General features: G+C 39.6%; 1 protein-coding gene across 1 annotated transcript in view; it reads right to left on the reverse strand.

Annotated features, from left to right (window-relative positions):
• The window catches only part of Rims1 (regulating synaptic membrane exocytosis 1), a 496,751-nt gene that overhangs the window by 114,979 nt on the left and 366,668 nt on the right, over positions 1-15,104 (reverse strand). The window contains exons 23-24 of the mRNA XM_023718668.1: positions 13,681-13,764; positions 2,414-2,485 (exon numbers count right to left, since the gene is read on the reverse strand). Of these exons, the coding sequence (XP_023574436.1) occupies positions 2,414-2,485; positions 13,681-13,764 (156 nt within the window). The remainder of the gene's footprint in view (positions 1-2,413; positions 2,486-13,680; positions 13,765-15,104) is intronic.

The raw sequence follows: 15,104 nt of genomic DNA on the forward strand, positions 1-15,104 counted from the left end.
CACTGCTTTAGAAGGTTAAGAAGAGAAGACTATCTTCTATCTATAACTGGCCATTAGAAATTTCAAAATGATTTCTCATGCATTTATTCTTCATGAGGCCAAGTTTGTTGAGAGCAACAATCACCCTTTAAAATCATAATTTCATGGCAGACTTTGCCAGGAGCCAATGCATGAGTGGGTGTTACGATTCCTCTTAGGAAGCTGATAACTTCCACAAATCAAGAATCAGTGTCCAGGCTGGGGTGGAAGTAAGTGGGAGAATGCATGCCTAACAGGACAGAGATGTGGGGGTTCATTCCAAACACACACACACACACACACACACACACACACACACACACACAGAAATTAATGGGCAAATATTCATACTGGGTCCTTGCTTGACTTGCAGGTTGAGGGCAACTCAAAATACTTCCTGGAGAGATGAGAGCCGGTGCAATCTAGAAAATCCAGCTTGACGCTTTTCTAACTAGAAAAGCAGGCATCTAAACTACATTCGGATAAAAACCAATGAGGGGTTTTCATAATAATCAGACATACATGTCTGAAAGGATTTTCTATATTCGTTGAGATTTAAATGATATGAAAAAAATTGGTATTGTTTATATTTATTACTTATCTGTTTATGTATCTATTATCTATCCATCTATTATCTATCACCTATTATCTATCCATCTATTATCTATGTATCTGTTATCTACCCATCTGTTATCTATCATCTATTATCTATCCCTCTATTATCTATCGTCTATCAATTATCTATCCATCCATCCATTTATTATCTATCCATCTATTATCTATCTATGTATCTATTATCTATCATGTACCAAATTATCTATCAACTATCCTCTATCTCCTGCCAGAATCCTGTGCTCCCTTTCCTTCCTAAAAATCTAATTACTTTTCTACTCAGTATGTTTTGAGTCCCCTGGATCCATACTGTTCTGGCAATGAAGCTCTCTAAGTAGCCCACATTCCCGTGGAACACTAGCTAGGGGTAAATTCCACTTCCCTCTTACTGCAGGCCCTCGACACATCTCACATCCACTCACTCTCAGATCTCAGCTCAGTGGTCAGCCTCTCAGGGGAGCATTTACTTTATCTCCACTATTTGGCTTCCTAAGTTTAGCACACGGTTTGGCACACATTTGTTAATTTAAAGAAATCACTGAATTATATAGATTCCAGTTTGGTCAACCCTACGGTGACAGGCTAGCCAGCACCTACCACTTGCCCCTGAGTCTTTCAATACATGTTCCAAAATGCTGAAGTGAACCACAATTCTGGAATTCAAACCCAGTCATGGTTGAAGTACATCAATGACTCCTAAAGAAGCTACGATTTATTATCAGAGTAGTACCACAGCATAACCACCGTGTTCCTTTAATCTCTCAGCATGTATCCAATTTGTATTTTTAGCGCTCTTCCCCATGACTTGAACTCTACTCTTCATTTCAAAGTGGGGATGGTTGCCCAACCTCAAGAAGTTATGTCGTGTCGGTGCTTTGGCACGCTGTTGCGCCTAATGGAACGCCGTGCTCCCTTCCTCACATCTGCGTCTGTCTACGTGGCTTTGGTTCACATCTTGGCTGTTTCCGAACTACTTCCTAATCTCACCAGATGCCCTCATGCCTGTTTTTGCTGTACCCGCACACGCTGCTACCACAAGCGCTAATGCAGTCATCACTTGTACCTGTGTGTTCATACACACTCCCAAAAGTTGTCACATAAATAAGAGGATGAATGAGTCACAGGACAACAGAACTTTTCAGGTCTCTTTACAGCTCAGTTTAAAAAAATCTTAATATCATGAACCTAAAACTACTCAAAAACTTTTTGAAAATGGATGAGCTGAAAACAAAACGTTAACAATTTATTTGAAATTTCACATTAACTCAGGATATATTTATAGTGGTAAAATACAAGAAGAGTCTCAAAATATTCAATTATAGAAAACAGATTTTTAAAGATGATATTATTGAATAAATGCCTGCTTCTCAAAATATTTGCACATTCCAGGTACTATATGCATTAGGAACATATCATAGGACATCAAAAATATAGTACTGAAATTCTAACATTTATATACAGTATGTGCTGACTGAATACTTATTTGTAGGTAAATTATTGTAAAGAGAAACACATAAAATTTTTTTAATCCTAAGATTCAAGGGCTGCCTCCAAACCACCCTGTGTTAATTTCTTCAATGAGCTGTTACCCAACACAGGATAAGATTCCTCCTACAGTATGTTTTTTTCTTTTTTGGTACCAGGACTTGAACCCACAACCTCACATTTGCCAGGCAGGCGCTGTGCCACTGAGCTACATCCCCAGGCACATAGAATTCTTTAAACAGTGCACTTGGCCCTAACAATACAGGGAGATGGTATCACAGCACAACACCAAGCCTACCTTTCTGCATCAGAGGTAGTGCCTTTTCTAGTCTGTTTTTGGATGCTAGATCTTTCAGACTTTCTGGGGTGCCTGTGGAATGAAATGTTAAAGAAATACAAAATATATGATGAATAAAGCTACAGTAAACAGCCATACAATGACAAAAATAACAGACATGAAAAATGACAACTGTCTTACTTAAATGATTATGTCCATCAGTTCATTTCAAAGAAAAAAAAAAGAAAGAAAGAAAGAAAACTGGTGTCGGCGGAAGACATGAGCTGACCAGAGGAGATGGGAGCAGCCATAGTTCGTGGCCCTAGAAGAGGGGATCCACAGCAAGACTAGGACAGCTCCTTCTGAGCAGCTCTGCCTCTCCTGGTGAGCAGACAGACTCAGTGGTGCAAGGTAAGGACAGTAAGGGGATGCAGGTAAGGAGCTGGTGCTAGAAGCCCATAGGGAAAGGGGCACGCGCCCCCTCTTCCCACCCCACCCCCCTCTCTTTGATCCCCTTCCCCTTTAAGAAATCCCTGTCTCCCTACTTCCTATCATCTTTTATTTTGTTCTTTACTTAAAACTGGGGTTTCTCATGTATAAGTCACCGCCTAATATTTAAACATGTGTGTCAGATTTACTTCACTTAAAGTTATGGACTCCGGGTGCATCCATTTCTCCTACAAACGACTCAAAATTTTCCTTCTTTATGGTAAATGCCATATTGCGTAAATACATTTTCCTTAGCCCCCCATCTATTCATGGGCAAATAGACTGCTTCCAAGATTTAGCTGTTGTGAGCTGAGCTGCTATGAACTTGAGTGTGCGTGAGTCTCTATCACATGAAGACTTTGAGTCTTTCGGAATGATACCTAGAAGGAGAAGCACTGGGTTAAATGGAATTTGTAGTTTTAGCTTTTTAAGGTACGGCCAAATTGGTTTCCATAGTGGCTGGGCTCTCATGCAACAGTGTGGAAGGCCTGCTGCGCCCTCCCCTCAGCCCACCTCTCCAGCACTTGTTAGTTTCTGACTTCTGGATGGTCGCTCTTCTTTCTGAGGTAAGATGGAATTCCTGTGTTCGATTTTCATTTCTCTACTGGTCAGCATGGTTAAGCATTTCTTCCTGTACTTATTGGCCATGCGCTCTTCTGCGAAGTGTGTGTTCATTTCGCTTGCCCATTTTTGGACCAGGTCTTTTATTTTGGGGCATTTAAGTTTTTTTCAGTTCTTTATACATAATCATTATTCTTCTGTCTGGGGTACACCTGGCAAAATATTTTTCCCATTCTACAGGTTGTTTTCATTCTGTTGTTTGTTCCTTTTGCTGCAAGAAGCTCTTTAATTTGATGTGATCCCATTTTTCAATTCTTGGTCCTATTTTCTGCACAACTGGGGTTCTGTTCACAAAGTTCTTGTCCACACCTATGTCTTCAAGCATATCCCTTATTAATAATATCTTACACAAGTGAAGTTTCTGTTCTTCAATCCACTTCACTTTTAGTTTAAAACATGGTGATAGATATGGGTCTAGATTCAATCTTCTCATGTGGATAGCCAATTTTCCCAACACCTTTTATTAAAGAGGCTGTCATTCCCCTGTTGTATGTTTTTGGTCTCTGTGTCAAAGACTTAAGAGGTTGAATATCCCTGAGGATGTTGCAACACCCTCTATTTAGTTCCCTTTTCATGCCTATTTTGTGGCAGTAGCATCCTATTTTTAATCACTATAACTCTGTAATGCAACTTGAACTCTGGGATGTTGATACTTCCAGTTTTGCTCGTATTATTAAGGGACTGCTTTTGTTATTCCAGTTTTCTTCTGTTTCCATATAAATGATAGGACTGTTTTCTCCAGTTTTGTGAAGAATGCTGTTTTTGGTATTTTGACTGGGATTGCATGGAGTCTGTATATGAATTTTTGAAATATGGCTTTTTTGCCTAAATTCATTTTGCCTAGCCAAATAATGAAATCTTTCCAATTTCTCATGTTCTCTTCAATTTTCTTTTTCAGATTCCTATAGTTTTCAGTGTGGAAATCTTTCACTTCCCTAAGTCAATTCTCAAGAAAATGGTATTTTTCTTAATTTTTGGCTCACTAGGTTATTAATGTATAGGAATGCCATTGATGTTTTATGCTAATTTTGCAACTTGCTGCATTAACGAATGTGATTATTGATTCTTAGTCAATTTTTTGGCATCTTCTACGTACAGCATCGTGTCACGTGCAAATAATTATTATCAGACTGCTTCCTCCCTTCATTTCCCTTTTCTTTCTTTTCTTTGCCTAACTGCTCTTGCTAATGTCTCAGGCACTATCTTGGACAGAAGTTATGAGAGCAAACACCTTGTCTTGTTGCTGATTTCTGGGGGTCAACTTCCAGTTTTCCCCATTTAACATGATGTTGGCAGTAGATCTGCCATAAGTGACTGTTATCAGACTGAGATACTCTATTTATTTTCATTATTAACACAAAAGAACATTTATCAAAGGCTTTTCCTGCACCTATTGGGATGACAGTATAACTCTGTCCTTTGATACTGTTTGTTCATATGATACACTACATTTAATGGCTTGTGTATGTTGAGCCATCCTTGCATTCCTGGGATGCACCATACTTGGCAGTGAAGCATGATTTTTTTTTCAAGATTAATTGCATTCTGTTTCCCAGTGTCTTGTTAGGACTTTTGTACCTATATTCATCAAAGAGATTGTCTTATTATTCTCCTCGTCAGTGGGCTATCTCTTTCCATTTCATTAAACAGCTTGAGGAATAGTAGGTCTTGCTATGTAACTTAGGCTGGTCTTGCAGTCACTACATAGGGGTCTCAAACTTGGAGATCCTCCTGCTTCAGCCTTCTGAGTGTTGGCGTTGCAACCATGCACCAGCATACCCAGCTCCCTTTACTTTTAAAATCTGAAACTTGGCGCGACAAAGGTTTCACTCAGTAACAAAATTTATGACAAGAAAACAAAATGCCATGGTGAAAGATGACAATGTAAATAAAGTGTTCAACTATTTAAACTATTTGTTAATTATCAGAAAGAAGCTCTGGTAATGATACAGCATTTTAAAAAGCCAATCACATGTCACAAATCAAAGAATTAATAAAACCCTCCATTTACTTTCCAAAAATAAATATTCTCAACATTTGTATCTTAAAATATATTTTTCATAAGAAATTATATGCATATATACATATATATAGCCTAACTCTCAAAGCTAGCAGACATGTACCTCTTTACTCTAAATGTCTCACATATATATATATATAAATATATAGCTATTTATATATTATATAACATTACATATAATGTATAGTGTTATTAAGACATGTCTAGAGCCAGGGAGATGGCTCAGTAGAATAAGTGCTTGCCTGGCAAGCACAAGGGCCTGAGTTCAATCCCTAGTTCCACAAAAAAAAAAAAAAAAAAAAAAAAAAAAAGACATGTGTATGTAGCAAAATTGTTACTATAATGGAATGAGCTAATACTTATCATCATCTCACATATTTATCCTAGAACTATACACTAGAAATAAATCAATATAAAATAGCATGATCTAGAAACACATACCTTAAAAGAAACTGTAAGAATGTGTATTTTTATGGCTTTTGAACCTTCTACAATCCACCCTTACTTTCTGTCCTGACACCTCCTCCTTCTAGCAATGTGCCATCTTCACTTATCAATGGCAAACATCTTCTATATGTGAATCCCTATAGAAACACAAACCAAAGTACGACAGAGTCCACCTCCCCAAGGCGTGGACATCTAGGGCCACACATCTCTTCAGCCTCATCCACGTCTCCAGAAACTGGAGTCACATTCTCTTCTTCTTCCAACCAGGCTGTGAGCTGTGTGGTTTTCAGCCTCCTTTCATGCTGATACCCCACTTCCGAGCTAGAAAGCGAGAGAAAGAGACCTAATTCCTCAGCAATTCTCTTCCTAGTTGGAGAAAGGGTGCTGGATGTACTGGAGAATAACTCTATGCCAGGCACTGATTTATTTATTCTCCATGACCAGTCATTATTATTATTATTATTATTATTATTATTATTATTATATTTTGTTCTTGAGATAGAGTCTTGCTGTGTAGTTAGGAAGCCCAGGCTGGCCGCCTTGATTGCACGGTGATCCTTTAAGAAAAAACATCTCCATTTTCTCCATTTCACAGGTGAAGGAACAGGCTCAGGGTGAGGCCACTTAGACACAAAGCAGCAAAGCTGGAAGGACGGGCCTGTCTGAAGCCTAATGTCTCTGCTACACACTGCCCAGAGTGGAGGAAGATTATTCAGGTGCATATCCATGGCCACAGCCTTGCTCTAGCTCAGCAGCATAAGCACTTGCCTGGCAAACGCAAGGTCCTGAGTTTGACCCCCAGTACACAAAAAGAAAAAAGAAAAAGTGAAGAAACCATTTGGGAACGGCTGGGAAAGCCCTTTTGAAAGAAGATTTCCTTGCTGTTCAGGAGAGCAGTTCAGGGGCTGGCAGAAGAACAGAGAAGGATAGAAGCGCACAGAACCGAATCAATGGAAAAGGGAAGCTCTGCTCCTGAGGCACAGGGAAGGCAGTACAAGCATGAACACAGGAAAGAGGGTGAGGACAGGGACAGGGCAAGAAGGTTTGCACGCCCAAGAGGCATTTGAGCTCGAACGAAAAAGAGAACAGTGCATCACTCCAAATGATTTATTCTTGGTCCCAACAGGGCCCAGGAAAACTGCGTCGGAGGATCACCATTGTTCTCCTTGTCTGCAGCTCAGGAAAGCAGATGAGAACATTCTCAGGGAAGCCGTGCTGCCCATGGTCAGTAAGAATGGCTCACCCTTTCATTGGCACAAGCACTGCTGAGTGAGCACATGCTCCACACGCTGTTCGGAGCTCATGAATATCTGAGAACAGAGCAGACACCAAGCGCTGCCTGTAAAGAACTCCCAGTTTTTAGTGGAAAGCAAAAAGCCATCAAACAGAATTTCATCCTAGTACATGGTACAGAATGGGAGGTTAGGAGCAGTGACAGCAGGGAAGCAAAGCAGGGAAAACCATGGAAGAAGTGTGGAGAGCGAGGCTGCGACAAATGCAGGTGCAATTTCTGATGAGGACTCACAGGAGAGGATAAGTGAGGTGGTGACACGTTGGTAAAATCTCAGCTGTGGGAGATGGCCACGTATGTATCAAAGGAAAGAGTGTCACAAGTGAAGGGGTCAGTGAATGGCAGGCCCTGGGCCAGGAATGCACCCTATGAGCTCCAAGAATAGTCAGGAGGCCAGTTTTGCCAGTGTTGGGTCCCAATTCAAGGGCAAAGAGTTTGGGGGAATGGACGAGGAGGCACTGTGCAGAACTCGGGGAGCCTCCGTGTGCATGCTCCACCCATGACAGCGACATGGTTGTGAGGTACAGTTTAACACTTGTGTTCTTCTCCTCCTGTCCCTGGCACATCCTCGAGATCCAACTGAGATGTTACTTCCTCTCAAATGTACTGAAGTTTTCAAACCGTTCTCCCTCTTCTCATCTACAGGTTAATGCATCCTGAAGCCACAGAGACGCTGATGGTGACACTGATGGGGACCACTTGGACTGGCACCTCACACCGCTTAGTGCTCTCTCGTGCATCTTCGCCTGTTTTACGTCTTCTGTCTCACCAGTGAGAAGACACAGTCACACTCATCCTTGTTAAGAATGAGGGATGGAGGCCCGAGCTCTTCTCACACAGGGGCTTGACATCAAGCATGGAGGTGCGCCGGGAGCATCCAACCTCCACAGCACCCATCACCCCACATCTCGGCCACACAGGACCCTGGCGCACAGGGGCCAAGAGCCGGCGTCCTGGAGCTGGCATGAATGACCTGCATCACTGGGACTGGCTGGATGGGCGACGTTGGTCAGCGTAGGTAATCTCTCTGCACCTCAGTTTTTTCTCACCTACAGTCTGGCAGAATTAGAAGTCCCACAGGGGCCACCAATGTTCATTCTAGTAATATTTCAGTACTACTGTTTGTGTGAAAGTGTTTGCAGCTTCTGGAGTGGTACGTGAATCTCGATTTGTAGCAACACTGGCAGCCCTTGGATCCAGGAGGTGGAGCTACAGAAGTGGAGCTTTAAATGACAATATCTATATGCTCAAAGAAGAATATCTTATTCTTCAGTAAGAACATGAGGCTCACAGCCAGTGTTACATAACTAAATGCTGGGATTCACACATCTACCCCAATTGTTTTTGTTTTCCACCTTGTAGTTGAGGGCACCGTTTTTCTTTCCAAATGCCATTATCCAGGTTCACTATAGATTGTCCTAAAGATTCCTACAAACAGTTCTAATGACTTAAAAGAATATTCAAGTGGAGTGAAAAAATAGACTTCACTGTCATAATCCAGAGTAAAGAAAAATAAATCAGAAAATTCTACTACTTTTCGAACTCTAAGTGCTAAATGACAGCATTGAATACACTGTGTGTTTTACACACAGCCATCCCTTGGATAAAGCAGGGGCTCGAGATTAAAAAAAGACAATCCATCTATGCTTATATATTGTCCTATCAAAATTACTGATCAGCACAAAACTGAGGAGGGGTGGGTGTATCCCACCCCTTCTCATTTCTGGTAGCCTGGAACTGTGCCTGTTAGAGTTATCAAAGCGAGATCAACATTTTGGGCACAGGAGTTCAAAACATGCCCAATAAGAATCTGTTGGAGTTAGAAGAATCCTGTCGCAAACAACAAAACTTTATTTTTCCATGGCTGAACAGTGCTCATGACAGGTGTGCACCACCCCAAGCTTTGATCCATTTATCAATTGATGGGCACCTGCACACTTTCCATTTCTTGCTTTATACATAACAAATGATCATTAATAAATAATATACATTATACATTAATAAATGACCTTACACACCCAAGATCTGTCTTAGCATAACACAAGGTCTTAGACCTTCTAGTTCAGCTGGTCCTTCTATAAAATTTACAGGTAAGGAAAGTGCACTCCAGCAAATCTTATCTGATTTGTCCAAGGTGGGAGGCACTATTAAACTGAAATAAAAGCAACCACCAGGAAACTGAGGATATTTCTAAATATATCTAAGTTCTTTTAAAGCTCCACCATAAAGCTCTCTCTACTGATAAATGTGAACATTTTTAAAAAATGTGCTAATCAAAAGAAAGGTAATTTCTAAAATGTGTCTTTGTGGTACTTTCTTTTATTCTTCAATAACTAGTGTCAGTGCAATTCCATGAAGATTTTTTTTTTCTTTTTCCTTCTTTCAGACAAGGTCTCACTATGCAGTTCAGGCTAGCCTTGAACTCACTGTACAGCCCAGGATGGCCTGGAATTCATGGCGCGCCTTCTGCCTCAGTCTCCTGGGTGCTGTGACTCGGGGTGGGCACTACCACACCCAGCTTATTTCATGGTGACCAGAGCTTTTCTGAAACCATTACAATTCTGTTAAATCATAAAGCTCATATGTGAAGACAGTAAAATTACACAAGACTGTTTTAACACGTGAAAGTATCGAACAATCTGTTTTAGGAAAAATGTAGTCAAAATCTACCACAGTGATTCCATTAAGAACTCTGATGTGAGAGTACCTGTGTGTGCTGAATGACACTTAGATGGTTTATAGTGTCTAAAAGTAAAATATAACTATTTGTCTTAATACCTCATATGTCTCGAAAGACAAAAGTAAAATAGAATCAATCTAAAGAAGTGTTCCTATGCAGTGCAGAAAGACATATGAATTTAAGAAACACCTTCCTCTATATTATTTATATTTGTATATATTACTACAGCCATTAAACAGACACACTAAGTATTTTAGTGCTGTACATGGGCACTGTCATTCATTCAAATGAGGCATTTTTAAAAAGCATAACAAAAAAACCTGTGGCTTAATACATACGCGGCTATGCACAAGGCATGCATGTGTGTGGAAACTGCTCTGAATTCTGAAAGCAACCAAGTGGGTGGTTTTGTTTTTTTCATAATTTTTTTTTTTTTTTTGCATTTTAGGGAAGGGTCTACAGGGGTGTTCAGGGTCTCACTACTAGATCAGACTCGTAGTGATCCTCCTGTTTACAGCCTCCCAAGAGCTGGGATTACAGGCGCACGCCACCACGCCCAGTCTCAACTGCTGTCTCAGCGCACCCAGGGAGTGGGGCTGGCACAGCAGGCCTGGGGTTCGAACACCAGCCCCTGCAGCTGCTTATAGGCACTTTAATCTGCTGAGCTATTTGGTCAGCCCTATAAATATTGTCAATGAAGAAGTAACATTAAATTACTTTAAATGAAAAGAAACTACTTACTCTTGGTCAAGGGTTTTTATAGACAAGTAGATGTGACCAAGTAAGAGATGTGGAAAACTACACAAATTTGGTTATTTCCCCCCAAAATAGAACTACTTTAACAGAAAGACTCAAGAATTAATCCTAACACTTATGGGTGCTTCACGTGCTTGAATAAAGTGGTAACATTTTTCTCATATTGTCAAGATCTGAGTCATGTTACTAAATGGCTTTCTTAAAAATGTCATGTATATTGGTGCAAAATTATTCTCAATAAAAATGTTAGAGCCGGTCACTTCACATGTGAAAATATAGTTCAAAATGAATGCAGTATAAATACTTTCTGAATACAGTATTTAGGAAAATTGTTAAAGCTGAGTTAGAAAATAATAGTAATTTCAAAGATTTTCATCCTTACGCATGAATAATCAACTGCAAGCACCAAACTCAATGCCTTGATAATTCAGTGGCCAACTCTATTACATTTTTCTTCAGAATAGCTGCTTGCAAATTTTGGTTAATTTGATGCCACAGGTAAATATGCATTTTATTAAAATTCACAGAAATGCATACACACAGGCTCAGAAAAGTTTCTTATATATGCAGAGAAAAATTCTGTTGGAATGAATATTTTTTAAAGTTTTACCACTGTTAAAACTGTAAGAACAGTTTTACCATTAAAAAGTCCATAAGAACATTGTAATGTTAAAGTCAGAAATATTCCTGCGAGGCCAACATCATGTACTTTTCAGCCTTTTTTCAATTTTTTAAAAAATTTTTTTCCAGCCTTGTTTTTTAATATTATGTACTTTTCAGCATTGTTTTAAAAGTCCTAAAACTTCCATATATTCTTATATGAAGATAAAAGCTATGCCAGTGTTCACTCAAAATAAATCTACGGTACCAGCTGAGATGGCATGAAGTGCTCTTACTGTGAAAATTAAATCATAATAAGTATGTCCTTCAAACTTGTGTGCACATTTACATTGTAGGAAACAAAGGAACCAATTTTTTTTTTTTTTGCTTAACTTACTGGAGACGTGTCCTAAGCAAAATATTACATTATGTATTTCAACATTATTTTCCCAAGAAACATGGCACTGACTCTGTAAACTGTCGCCTGACTCCCAAGTCCCTGTAGATATTTGCTACTCCCAAATGTGACCCCATGGTCATTTCATTTGTAAATCGCAAGGACCTCTGAGTCAGCGTTGAGGAGAGGTGGTGACACACGAGGGCTCATTATTCTTACGTATGTAAGAACAAATCTATTACTTGGATTGGGTTAACCAGTGCCCAGACAAACTTACATTTATATTCATTACAAAGATGGTCTTCTACTTAGTCACCACATTCCATTAAGCTTTTGCTTCTTTTTAGAATAAATCCAAAGACATTTTGCGATTATCTTTTCTAAAGGGGAATTCTACCTTCCTTCCTGGCCCCAGCACTTTGAGAGGGGCCAGTTCACTAGTGCGGACAGCGGGGGCACGAAGGTTATCAATTGGGTGAATAAGCACCAATGTAGAGTTAAATGTTCATTTAATAATGATATTACACTATTATTGAAAGTCATCCTATACTTAAAATAATTTTTGGATTAGAAATTTTAGTCATTCTTCTTGTCCTACGAATTCTAACCTAGAAATCAAGTATGGCAGAGGAAATTAATTTTAAATTCTCAATATATAAGTATAAATCATATTGGGGGGCCAGCAAGATGGCTCAGTGGACCAAAGCCCCTGCTTAGGCAAGCTTAGGTAAGCACAGGGACTGTGGTTCAATCCCCGGCACCACAGGCCACACCAGCCCTACCCCTAGGGCAGGCTGAGCCAGTCACAGGGAAAAAAAAAAAAGAAAAGAAATATAAATCATATTAAGAAATGTTTTGGCAGTTAATGAAGACTTTAATATAATATAAATAATATAAACTTGTATAATATAAATTATGCACAATGTGTATGTTTGTGTATCTTAAAAACCCATAGTTCATGATCATTTCCAATATTTATAAAATCACCTTAAAATTTTCTTAGTGACAGTCTTTAGTTTTTCTATGAATCTGGAATCTTGATTGTGTATAGGTACAGAAGAAAATTATGTAATCTTCACAAAGACAATAATTATTTGGGCGTATAGCCACAGACCTAATCCAGAACCTGCATGTTCATATAACTAGGAGAGATACCACACCTACTTATTTAATAAATACTACCAAAGTGTTTATTGAATTTCTGCTGGAAAAGCATTTTTGACACTGAAAAAGCTTTAGTGACCAGTTGAAAAATAAATTTAAAGACAAGAATAATATATAACAAACAGCATATAACAGGAAAACTCAATTCAGGTACAAAATGATAATAACGCAATGGTGAATATATATTACAGCAATTTACAAAGCATTATGCAGTGGATTTAAAGCACTGATGCTCTTTAAGAAAACAACAGCAACAAAAAAAACCTACCTTGCACACCGACCCCAACATTTGACAATATTTAGTTTAAATCCTTAATACTTGTGGGGTAAACTCACAGGAGAACCACAGGCCCACTTTACGCCAGTCATTTTGTCACATACTGCAGGTCTAAGCTGAGTTATTGAGAACTTTATGTAGTAACAAAGTAAGACAACTGAGATTAAGCCATCAAACGATACAGTATAACCAGGAATATGCCTTGTTGACAGATCGTAATATACTCTAAAGCACCTAAGAAGGTTTTACTTATCCACCTGTAAACAAGAACAACGCATGAGTATGCTTCTAGAAACTCAAGGCCCTGAAGTAAGTATGCAACAAAACAGACATCTGGCACAGGATACAAACTCTAGAACTTTCTGGGCTGCTCTCACCCCGGTGAGGTGCTTATAGAGCTGGGCGTGGTTCCTGACGGAATCGCCACCCAGAGGGCTCTAGCTCTTGGCGAGAAGCACATCGTAACCAGCGTTTCTCTTGAGCATCCTTCAGGAGGTGGCCTACCAGCTTCTAGAAGCCACTTGTCTGAGAGGAGGTGACTAGTACCTGTCATTCTCCGGAGATGCATGTTGGATATGGATCCTGGGGCTAGGAGGTCGTCTCCTATCTAGGGAGGGGGACCATCTACCCCTGTTTGCCCAGTGAACAAGACAGGAAAAAAACAGGACATTTAGTAACTCCTAAAATAAAAGACCATATGGAACACCAGGACTGGAAGAATACCCCCGAAAGGCAAGGTGTGAACGCTTTGCTCTACAATTTAATCTTCATTTCACAAGCTTCGAAATAGAAGTTATATGGTAAGGGAATCAAGCCTGTAAGCTCACAGGTAGGTAGAGACATAATTATTTGGAAAGATGTTTTGAATCTATTAGGTATTCATTAGTTTGTCTTTTTAGAAAAAAATATTTATTTGATAGAGGGTCTTGCTATGCAGCTTAAACTCATAGGGATCTTCCTGTCTCAGCCTCCCCAGTGCTGAGATTACAGGCATGAGCCACCATGCCAGGTATCTGTGGCTGCACAGTATGCCTGGGATTCTGGGGCCAGCATGGCATGTGGTACGGGGATCGAACCTGAGTCCTTGAGCTTGCCAGGCAGGTGCTTAGACCACTGAGTTGTCTCCACAGCTCTAGTCTATCCTTTAAAAGGTATCCGTCTTGTTAGGGATATAGCTTGGTGCACAGTGCCTGCTTGGCAAGCGCAAAGCTGTGAGTTTACTACTAAACAAATAAACAGACCAGCAAATTAAAAATATATATATATATATATATATATATTCCTTGTAAAACTCACTTATCTTTGAATACAATAAATTCAAAAAGCTACCAGTGCTGATCTGACACCAGGCCTTAAAATGCCGAGGGACAGGCTAAGGCTATGAATTGGAGCTAAGCGAGAACAGTGTTACAAGAAGAAATAAGAACACTCCTTAGTGTGGAAATGGTAACAGGAAGAAATAATATTGGGACGGACTACCACTGAAGTCCCAATGAGTTTTCTTATAAAACATTGCAGGGCAAATTACTCGTCTATGAAAGAATTAGAAAATATAGACCCAAGAAATGGCAAGCCAGAGTTCTGCTGAGAGCATTCTGCCCATCTTCATAGGTAAGTGTCTCTCAGTTGGCAAAAATGTTCTGTCTCTTCATTTGCAACTATACTTTTTTATATCTAACAGGGAAAATTTGAAACTTGGTTCATTCTTTCATTAAACTATCTTAAGAAATTTCAAACATCTAGCTCAAAAATGAGATTGGAGCAAGCAGGCTTGGAAAGTTTTATATAGTGGATATGGACTTCTTAGCAGGATAATCTCTCTAAATACTGCCTCTCTCATATGCAACAAAGAACGTATTTAGGTTAAAAAAGTTTACAATTGCCAGACATAGTGGCACACATCTGTAAGTCCAGCACTTGGGAGGCTGAGGCAGGAGGATTGCTGAGAGTTTGAGGCCAGCCTGGGCTAC

This window comes from Octodon degus, unplaced genomic scaffold (genome assembly GCF_000260255.1).
Source record: "Octodon degus isolate 3935 unplaced genomic scaffold, OctDeg1.0 scaffold00061, whole genome shotgun sequence".
Classification (NCBI taxonomy): domain Eukaryota; kingdom Metazoa; phylum Chordata; class Mammalia; order Rodentia; family Octodontidae; genus Octodon; species Octodon degus.